General features: G+C 53.3%; 2 protein-coding genes across 2 annotated transcripts; one reads left to right on the top strand and one right to left on the bottom strand.

Annotated features, from left to right (window-relative positions):
• The first annotated feature begins 1,717 nt into the window (after positions 1-1,717).
• Positions 1,718-2,689, top strand: LOC135404602 (olfactory receptor 14J1-like). The gene has a single exon (XM_064639334.1). The coding sequence runs from the start codon at positions 1,718-1,720 to the stop codon at positions 2,687-2,689; it is 972 nt and encodes a 323-aa protein (XP_064495404.1).
• A 6,603-nt stretch (positions 2,690-9,292) lies between these two features.
• Positions 9,293-10,261, bottom strand: LOC135404601 (olfactory receptor 14J1-like). Its single transcript, XM_064639333.1, has one exon. It carries the CDS (start codon positions 10,259-10,261, stop codon positions 9,293-9,295), a length of 969 nt encoding a protein of 322 aa, XP_064495403.1.
• Between the last annotated feature and the right edge of the window lie 412 nt (positions 10,262-10,673).

The following is a 10,673-nucleotide window of genomic DNA, read 5'->3' as shown; positions in this document are numbered from 1 at the left end:
AGGGCTGGCTGTGGGATGGGAAGGTGGGGGTGCAGCCAGGGGTGCCCAGGGCTGTGGGGCAGAGCAGGGTCCTGCCCCCAGGGCTCTGTGTGCTGGGGCAGGGACTCTGCTGCCTGCCAGGGTCAGCTCTCAGCCCGGCCAAGGAGCTGCCACGGGGCTGGGGGAGAAGGTGTGGGTGGAAGGAGTGACCCCTCAGGGCAGGGCTGGGCTGGGCAGGGCCCTTCATCTGCAGGCTCAGGGCTCCTCACAGCTTCAGCTCCACCTCCTCCATTTCCAGGGCCCCTTCTCAGGAAGCACATCCCCCCAGAACACCTCCCCCTTCCCAGCCACCACAGGCTGTCTGGGATCTGCTCTGCAGCCCCTGCCCAGGCAGAGCTGCCCCTGGGCACTGGGCTGGGGATGGCTCTGGCAGCACTGGCAGGGAGCTGAGCTGGGCACAGGGAGGGGCTGCTGGCCGGAACAGCTCCTCACCCAGAGACAGGCAGGCAGGGACAGGCAGCTGCTGCCACAAGGGCTGGGCAGGGGGATGGGGGCCCCTCCCTGCTGTCCCTGTGGCACAGACCCCTTCCCTGAGCAGCTCCTGCCTGGGCTCCTTTCCCAGCCTAAGCAGAGCCTGTGCCCTCAGGCCCACGGGGGCTGGGCTGTGCATTGCCCTGCAGCAGCCAGAGCCCAGGCAAGGACAAGGCCCTGATTTCCAGCTGTCTCTCTGTGTCCCTCCTCCCTTGGCAGCAGCATTGTGGCATTTCACTGCCATCCCCTGCTGCCTGGGCTCTCCTTGTTCTCACCAGCGGGTTTTCTAAGCCACTGTGGGGTTTGGGGGTGGCAGATTCCTGTCCAGACACAACCCCTTTGGGTGCTGCTGTGGGGATGTGTCTGTGGGAGCCAAGTGCCCAAGTGCCCTCCAGGCACCTTCAGGATCTTCAGCTGTTTGCCTGGGTGTCCTGCAGGGCTGCAGGTGCCCTCCAGAAGGGCACAGCTCTGCCATAGTATCTCTGTGCTGCACAGGAGCCCCATGGAGAAAACTTCTCAGTGCTAAATCCATGGAAATGCTCTGGGCAGCTGTACTTGGGAGCTGCAATGGTCCCTCTGTGTGGCAGTCTGGGAGGATAGAGATGAGATCCTAATCAGGCATCCTGAGGAAAGGCAAGGATTCTGTAAATCTGCTCTTTGAACTGAGATTCCTCTGCTCCCAGAAGTGCCTTGTTTCTTTTTGCAGGGAATTCCTAAGGCCATCCCTCTTCAGCTCCAAGCTGCCAGCCAGGGGCAGCTGTGAACGGGAAAGATGGCCAGCTCTTGTCTCTGCACCAAGAGACCACCCCTTTGCCTCTCAGGACTCACAAGATTTCACTTGGAGCACAAAGTCCCCCAAATCCCCTCCCTCTGTTCTGCCCTTGGCCAAACTGTGACCAGCAGTTCTGGAAACACTTTGATACATCACAAGTGCATTTAATTGGAGGTCACCCTGTGCTCCAAGTTGCCTCTCACTGCACAGCAAGACGGATTCCTCGGGAGCCCATTCCAGGGTCCCTGCTCTCAGTGTCCCCTTCAGCCAGGAAAACCCAGAGCTCCGGGAGAGGGATGCAGAGAGATCTTCCTGAAAAGAGGCCCTGAATGTTGAATTGCTATGAGACATGCAAGATGTTTTGCTGATTGAGTCTGGCCTAATTCAGTTCTGCCTTTTTTCTCCTCAACAGAAAACAATAACCAGAGGCAGCAAATGCCCAACAGCAGCTCCATGCCCCAGTTCCTGCTCCTGGCATTCGCAGACAGGCGGGAGCTGCAGCTCCTGCACTTCTGGCTCTTCCTGGCCATCTCCCTGGCTGCCCTCCTGGCCAACGGCCTCATCCTCAGCGCCGTAGCCTGTGACCACCACCTGCACACCCCCAGGTACTTCTTCCTGCTCAACCTCTCCCTCACAGACCTGGGCTGCATCTGCACCACTGTCCCCAAAGCCATGCACAATTCCCTCTGGGACACCACAACCATCTCCTACATGGGATGTGCTGCACAGCTCTTTTTCTTTGCCTTCTTCATCTCAGCAGAGTTTTCCCTCCTCACCATCATGTACTACGACCGCTACGTTGCCATCTGCAAACCCCTGCACTACGGGACCCTCCTGGGCAGCAGAGCTTGTGCCCACATGGCAGCAGCTGCCTGGGCCACTGGCTTTCTCACTGCTCTGCTGCACACAGCCAATACATTTTCCCTGCCCCTGTGCCAGGGCAATGCCCTGGGCCAGTTCTTCTGTGAAATCCCACACATCCTCAAGCTCTCCTGCTCACACTCAGGCTACCTCAGGGAAATTGGGCTCACTGTGGTTAGTATCTGTCTAATATTTGGTGGTTTTGTTTTCTTTGTTTTCTCCTATGTGCAGATCTTCAGGGCTGTGCTGAGGATCCCCTCTCAGCAGGGACGGCACAAAGCCTTTTCCACGTGCCTCCCTCACCTGGCCGTGGTCTCCCTGTTTATCAGCACTTTATTCTTTGCCCACCTGAAGCCCCCTTCTATCTCCTCCCCATCCCTAGATCTTATTGTGTCACTCATGTATTCAGTGGTGTCTCCAGCACTGAACCTCCTCATCTACAGCCTGAGGAACCAGGAGCTCAATGATGCCCTGAGGAAACTGATAACTGGGTGTTTTTCAGAAGCAATAAACTCTCCTTCTTCTGCATGTTATCCATCTCATTAAAGGCCAATTCTTTTACAGACTTCATTAAAGGCCCACCATATCTTTTCTCTTTTTTACTCCTGGTAGGGGCACTATTTTTCTGAGAATTTGTTCACACCAAAAAATCTTTATGTATATAAATATATATATAAAGATATATATATATATAAAAGTATATATATACATTTATACATATGTAAACATCATTTTCAGTTCAGTGTTTGCCTTTCTAGCCTGGCCCACAGGCTGTACAAATCAGGAACTGTACTCACTGTGTGCTTCAACCAAATAAAGAACTCTGCATTGACTTGTTTGCCTGACATCTTTCCTCTCTGACTTCTCTGCAGCTGCAGGGTCGGTGCCTCTGTGCAGAGCTGGGCCAGAAAAGAGTCCCAGCAGAGCAGCACTGCCAGGGAGCAGCAGCCCTTCTCCTGCCTGGCCTCCTCTCCCTTCCCTTCCACACTGTCCTGCAGAGCCCTGTGTTGTTGGAGGCCTCAGTGCTCTGGCAGTGGGTCCCAGTCCTGCTGCAGGACTGTCCAGGGACTGCAGGCAGGGACAGCCACGGGCACTGCTGGCACAGAGCTGACCTCTGCAGCAGCACTGCCATCCTGCAGGGGCATCTCCTCAGGCCAGGGCCTCAAAGCTTCCATCTGCTTTCCACTTTGCTCTCCAGGATGTGCCCAAAGCAATGCCCTGCAGAGGAAAACAGCAGTGACCAGCACAAGGGTGGCAGTGCTCAGGGTGGGGGCACCCAGCAGTACCCTGGCACAGCCAGCGCCGCTCCCAGCACTGGCCTCTCACCCCAGGCCATTGGGCTTGTTCTTCCCTCCAAGGAGGGACATCAAATGACCAGCTCAGGAGTCCATGTTTGCACTGCATGCACAAGACATGCCCATGTGTCATGGCTTGGGGCTGGGGGGGTGGAAGGCTTAGACAAAGTTGATGGCAGAAGCCGTCTCGTTGAGCTACGAGGGGCAGAAAGGACCCTCTTGCTTTCTAAATTCCTTCTCAGAGGGGAACCTGGGGGTGGCTGGATCCAATCTCAGGCTCAGATTTTGTTTTCGATTGAAGGAATCAGAGAGGTGGGACTAAATCACTTTGTCCTGCAGGTTTTAGTGATGGCAAATCAGAAATATTTCTTTAAAATGAATTATTTATTATGTCAAATGAACAGAAAATTTACCAGACAAGTGAAGAGACAAAAGACCTCAATCAGAATTATTTACTGCCCAGTATAAAAGCCAAAAAACTCCTAGCAGTATAGTGTAAGATAGGACAGTGGAGTCTATCCAAGTCATTCTATTAAAGCAGTTGGATCAAAGCCAGCACAAAGAAACAATCCTGAAGCAGAGATTGATGTAACTCACCCCACAAGGATAGGGACTAGTTCTCTCTCTTTCACTTAACCCCTGAGGAATGACCATGAAGAGCTGTCCCTGCTTCATGGCAGAAGCTTCACACACTTCAAGGAAGCCTGTGGAAGAATCTGCCCCATGACAGTTGGACGGAGCTTTTATAGTTATCAAGGGTTTGACTGCCAGACATATTTGCAGGCCAGGGAGCAGCTTATTTGTCAAATCCTGCTTCAGAAAGCAGGATGTGTGTCTGAAGTTTCATGAAGCATTTTGGGTTTAGCATAATTCAACATTAAAAACAGCACCTTTGCACCAGCAGTAACTCACCACAGAGAGCTTGCATTGTTTGCATTCTCTGACCAATTTTTAGGTATTGTCAGAGCAGAGCACCTTGCCAGAAAAGGCCCCTTGATTCCATGAGATTCCAAAAACTCTGAGGGTTCCTTTGGTTCCATGAGGGGCTGCCGCACTCACCGCCGGGGTTGCCGCTCGCGCAGCCGCCGCTCTGCCCCGGCTGCACCGGGACCCGGCACCGCCTCGGGCCTGCGCTGCCGCCTCAGCGGCCACGGGGACACAGGGATGGGGGACCTTTGCTCTGCCACTGAGGGGGCCTGGCTTTGTTCTGCTGGGGTCTGGGCTTTAGGAAAATTGCTGTTCATTTTCATGCTCCACTGGAACACCCCCTGAATTCCAAAGGTTTCCTAATCCAGGGGGAGGGGTTTCTACGGCATCGGAGGTGCTGCCCCTCGGGACACAGTGTCAATAAACCATCCAGCTGACTGGGATGGGTGTAAGAGCTGGGGAACACAGGATAATCAGTCATCCCATGAAAGCCTTGGAATATTCCCTGACTGAATGGTGACCCAAATGGAACAGTTTGGATACAATTCCCAAATAGTTTGGAAACTCCAGTCATTCCTGACACCAGGATGGAAATTCAGCAGATCACTCAAGCCAGTCACCTTGGGAGCCCACAACCAGCGGGGCTGAGGAAGGCCCTGGCAGCTCCCCAGCACCTCCCTCTCAGTGGGACACCTCTGGCAGCCTCTCCCAGCTCAGGAACCCTCCAGTTTGCAACACTCCAAAGATTGTCCCTGATGCCCAGGACAATTCTGATGCCCCTCAACAAACACTCCTCCAGTTGTGACCCTTGTCTGTTGGGAAAAACAAAGGGATTTGAGGGAGTGTTTCTCTGACAAGGGAATTTGGGAGAGGGACCTTTCCACACCCAGCTCTTGATGTGTCCACACATCTCTGCCTGGGTGTGAATTGACTGTGGTGTGAAGGTTGTTACTGTGAATCTGTAATTCAGTCACTGTTAAAATTGTGGCAAATGTTATTGAATCACTTGAAAACTGTTCAATTGGTCAATGATTAAGTGCTACTAAACTCTTTTGCCCCCTTATCTTTGTGTCTAAATCCTTTGCACCCTCACCCTCTTGCATCCCAAGGCTCTGTGTAAATAATTTCCTTTCATAAAAATATATATCTTTTTCATGACGTCCAGTTTAAAATCTTCCTCCTTAGGTAAACTACAAAACAACTCCAATTTGTTGTTGACATCTTGAAGACAATTAAAGAAAGAAAAACAATTTGTTTTTCAGTGTTTTAATGGGTCCCACAGTGTGTTTGGAGTTGCATCCGCTGTCAGTCCAAGATGGGCCATGTCAGAACTGGTGAGGTTGGGGGGTGAGGAGCAACGTTGATCATCCAGGGTCAGTGTGGATCTCCTGAGGAGACACTCAGCATCAAGATCACTTGGAGAACACCTCTGTCACCTCTTCTCTGAACTACAAAATTATCCATCAATGAATTAAAACAAAAAAAGTACAAACTTCAAAGACTTGTACAAAATTGCCTTGAAGACAATTAAAGGAAGACAAAGAGATCCTGAGGGATTTCTGCATTTTAATGAGCCCCACGGTGTGTTTGCAGCCCAGCCCATGATCCTGAGGTACTGAGAGAAGATTGAAGCAGCTGCTGAAGAAGTCAGAAGCCAAACTCCAAGTGCCTTGAAGCATTGCTGGGCCCCACTGAGGGCAGGCCCTGACAAAGCCTCCCCAGGGACTCCTTGGAGCAGCTCCTTGGAGGCCAGGAGTGCAGGCAGACAAAGGCTCTGGGCAGGCCCCTGCAATGCTGAGCAAAGCCTGCCTTGGTTTTGTGGAGCACAAAGGCCAAGGCCTGAGCCCCAGGCCCTGGCCCAGCAGATCCTGTCCCTCCCGGCTGGCTCAGGGCTGTTTGGGGGGCACTGGGATGGGAGGGGGAGGAACAACAAAGGCCCAAAACTGGGCAACCCCTGCCAGGCTCCTGAGGGAGGGGCGAGGCAGAAACCAAGTGCAGAACCTGCCAGGCAAGTTGCTTGTGGTGGCCTGAGTGGCAGAGGCAGCTGCCAGAGGCAAGGGGACAAAGGCCTGGGTGCCTTTGGGCCTTGCAGCCCTGCCAGAGCCCTTGGCCATCTCTCCTGCAGGCTGTCCTGCCCTGGCCCTGCTGCTGCTCTGGCCTTGCAGGCTGCACACACCCCTCCTGCTTTCCCACCCCCTCCCAGCAGCATTTCTAGACCCTCCCTGATGTCTCTGCACCAGCTCTGGCTGTTGCCATGTGCACTTGGCCTTATTACCTTGGATCCTGAGCCCCTGTGCCACAGGACATCCCTGCCAGAGCCCAGGCCCTTCTCCTGGGGGTCACTGCAGAGCTGAGCAGATCCAGGTCACCTCCCATTCCTCTGCCAACCCCCTGGGCCTGCTCTGGGCCCTGCAGGTCCTTGCCCTGCTCCCAAGGGCTGTGGGGGTGCTGAATGGTCAGGGCTTGGGGTTTGGAGCTCAGGGTGGGGATTAGGGAGAATTTGGAGAGGTTTGTTGTTCTGCTGGCAATGTCTGGTTCATGATTAGGGGAAGAGAGTTTGGGGCTGGGTCTGGATTAAAGCTTGGCTTTTCATACTGGTAATAAAGGTTTGGGAATGGGGTGGGCACTGGAGTACAAATAAGAGTCTGGAGTTCTGGGTTTGGGCTTTTTCTGGCTTGGAATTAGGGCAGTGGATTCCTTTCCATGGGAGGGGCAGCACTTTTAGGTAGTGTTGGGGCTTCAGGTTACAAAGAGAGTAAAGGCCTACCAGGAGTGTTTCAGCACCCTCAGCATTACCTGAACCTGGTTTTACCTCATCAAAATCCTTCCTCTCTGTTGGTCAAGCCCCTCTTTCCTTCCCCAGTTTTCCTTCCCTTTTGTCCCAGTTCCTCCCAACCTCCTCAGGACTTTCATCAGTATGGGCTCAGCTTTGTGATAACACGGTGCAACCTCATGGAGTCAAGGAGCCACTGTGAAACTGCAGAACCTCATGGAATTATGGGGCCATTGTGACATTGGGGAAACCCTTGGAATCAAGAGGCCACTGGGACACTCCAGGGCCCCATGGAGCCAAAGGAACCCAGAGACAGTGGGCAACCGTTTGAAATAAAGGGGCCATTGTGACACTGCAGAAACCCATGGAATCAGGAGGCCATTGTGGCACTGTAGGGGCTCTTGGAAACAAAGAAACCCTGGGCCACAGTGGAATTTCATGGAATCAAGAGGCCATTGTGACACTGGGGAACCTCATGGAACAGAAGGAATCCAGGGACACTGTGGGACTTCATGGAATCAAGGGGCAGTTAGAACACTGCAGAGCCTTATGGATCCAAAAGAACACAGGGAAACTGTGAATCTTGTGGAACCAAGGGACTGGTGGGGCCTCATGGAACCAAAGGAACCCTGAGACATTTTGGAAGCTCATGGAACAAAACGTCCATTGTGCCACTGCAGGGCCCCATGGAAACAAAGGAACACAGGGACACTGAAATGTGGTGGAAAAAAGAGGCCATTTTGACATGTGGGGCCTCATGGAAACAAAGGAACCCTGAGACCTTTTGGAACCTCATGGAACCAAGGGGCCATTCTGACCCTGAGGAACCTCATGGACTCAATGGGCCGATGTGACACTGCAGGGCCTCATGGAACCAAAGGAACCCTGAGACATCTCAGAGCCTCCTGGAACCAATGGGCCATAGTGACACTGAAGAGTCTCATGGCACCCACTGTGCCTGCCCAGAACTCCATGGAATCAAGCAGAGCCGCTGCCTCCCCCCCGCCGCCGCACGGACCGGAGTCGCCGGCTCTGCCCTGCTTGGACACCTCTGGAGTCAGCGTGTTCTTGGGCAGCACAACTGATCTCAGACCAGAGAGTTTCCCACATTTTGCTTTGCCCCCTCTTTTCCCCAGGGACAGGGCAGCCTCTTCCCATGGCCCCTCTGCTCACACAGGGTGTCCTGCTCCTCTCCTGGCACATCCCATCTCCCCACAGAGCCTTTCCCCAGGGGAACACGTCTGTGCTGGCCTGAGCAGCCCTTCCTGCACCCCCTGCCCGTGCTCCCCACAGCCCCCGAGCTGGGGGGGCTGCTCTGCAGAGCACGGGGGCTGTGGGGCCCGAGGCCATGGGGGACTCTGTTGGGCTGTGCTGCTCCAGCTGGGAGGCAGAGCCAGCTGATGGTGCTCCCTGCCACTGACCACCTCCCACAGACGCTCCTGTGTGGCCATAGAGGGGGCTCAGAGGGGCCTTGCCTTGTTCCAGAGCTGGGACATGGCTTTGGGGGCTGCTCTTGGTCAACCTGTGGAAGTTCACTGAGGGGGAGATGAATCACTCCTCAGACTCCTGTCCCTGTTCCTGCTGTGTGCCCTGTGCTCTCATGGATTACACCAGACACGTGGTACTTTATCTCTGGGTGACTCCAGCCCGGGCAGGATTCTGCTGTCCTTGAGCCCAGCTCTGTCCCAGCAGTGCCCAGGGCCTGTCCCTGCCCGTGGTCACAGCACTGACACCAAGCACAACAGTGACCAACCAGCCAGAGCACTCAGAGACCTTCCCCAAAGGCACAGAAGGAGAGTGTGGAATTGGGAAGGATCAAGTGCTGTTGCTCCCTTGCACTGCTGCTGCTCTGGTCCCCCTTTCCCCACTCTCCCTGCAAACGGGCACTGCCTTGACATTTGAAAAAGATCTCTGAAGAACCGTCTCAAAAACTCCAGGTTTCTACTATATCCTTTCATTTGTTTTAATATACAGAGAGAGTTCCTTATTTACACAGAGGCAGGGTCAAATTCAAGAGGAAGACCGTGAATTAGAAGAAGGATCTAGAACAAAATTTTATTGTGCACTACATCATAAAAAGTAAAAATACCAAAGAAAACATTCCTAGCTCCTCCAAAATCCTGAGAAAAGAGGGTTGGTCTGTAGCAAGTAAAATTAGGAATGATTTACAGAAGAAAAGAGCCAGCTTTTTGCTTCTGAAAAGCATCCAGTCATTGTTTTACTTATGGCATTCTTGAGCTCCTGGTTCCTGAGGCTGTAGATGAGGGGGTTCAGTGCTGGAGGCACCACAGAGTACAGAACTGACAGTGCCAGATCCAGGGACGGGGAGGAGATGGAGGAGGGTTTCAGGTGGGAAAACACGACAGTGCTGATAAACAGGGAGAGCACGGCCAGGTGAGGGAGGCACAGGGAAAAGGCTTTGTGCTGTCCCTGCTGAGAGGGGATCCTCAGCACAGCCCTGAAGATCTGCACATAGGAGAAAACAATAAAAACAAAACAGCCAAAACCTAACAAACAACTTAATATAAGAAGGCCAATTTCCCTGCGGTAGCCTGAGTGTGAGCAGGAGAGCTTGAGGACGTGTGGGATTTCACAGAAGAACTGGCCCAGGGCATTGCCCTGGCACAGGGGCAGGGAAAATATGTTGGCTGTGTGCAGCAGAGCATTAAAAAACCCAGCAGCCCAGGCAGCTGCTGCCGTGTGGGCACAAGCTCTGCTGCCCAGGAGGGTCCTGTAGTGCAGGGGTTTGCAGATGGCAACGTAGCGGTCGTAGCACATGATGGTGAGGAGATGAAACTCTGCTGAGATGAAGAACACAAAGAAAAAGATTTGTGCAGCACATCCCATGTAGGAGATGGTTGTGGTGTCCCAGAGGGAATTGTGCATGGCTTTGGGGACAGTGGTACAGATGCAGCCCAGGTCTGTGAGGGAGAGGTTGAGCAGGAAGAAGCCCATGGGGGTGTGCAGGTGGTGGTCACAGGCTACGGCGCTGAGGATGAGGCCGTTGGCCAGGAGGGCAGCCAGGGAGATGGCCAGGAAGAGCCAGAAGTGCAGGAGCTGCAGCTCCCTCTTGTCTGTGAATGCCAGGAGGAGGAACTGGGGCATGGAGCTGCTGTTGGGCATTTGCTGCTTCCCAGCACAGGGACACTGTTCAGAAACATGAAAGGACAGGGAGAAGTTAAGACAGGCTCCTCTAAGCAAAGCTACTTTATTTTTCATAGAAATCCCCTGAACTGAAGCGCTTTTCCTTTCCCTTGTTTGTGCTGAGGGTGCTGTGAGGAACAGGAGCTCTGCTCATGTGCTGCCAAGGGCTCAGTTTTCCCCTTCTCCAGTGGGGACATGGAGCTGCTCTGCCACAGCATCAAACACTCCCAAGGGATGTCAGGCATCATCCACCTTTAAGGGAAAAGTTCAGTCTCCACTGTCAAGACGTGGAAGGGCTTAGCATGTCCCTTAAATAATGTTGTCTGTGTTTATTATTTTTGATAGTTGCATCTGGTACCTGTTCTTGTCAGGAGTACAAATCATCATTTTT

The sequence above is a fragment of the Pseudopipra pipra genome, chromosome W (genome assembly GCF_036250125.1).
Source record: "Pseudopipra pipra isolate bDixPip1 chromosome W, bDixPip1.hap1, whole genome shotgun sequence".
Lineage (NCBI taxonomy): Eukaryota > Metazoa > Chordata > Aves > Passeriformes > Pipridae > Pseudopipra > Pseudopipra pipra.
This window is presented reverse-complemented; position numbering and strand designations above follow the sequence as displayed.

Coding starts and splice junctions, on each gene's coding strand:
- LOC135404602 (XM_064639334.1), top strand. CDS start 1,718: ATGCCCAACAGCAGCTCCATGCCCCAGTTCCTGCTCCTGGCATTCGCA.
- LOC135404601 (XM_064639333.1), bottom strand. CDS start 10,261: ATGCCCAACAGCAGCTCCATGCCCCAGTTCCTCCTCCTGGCATTCACA.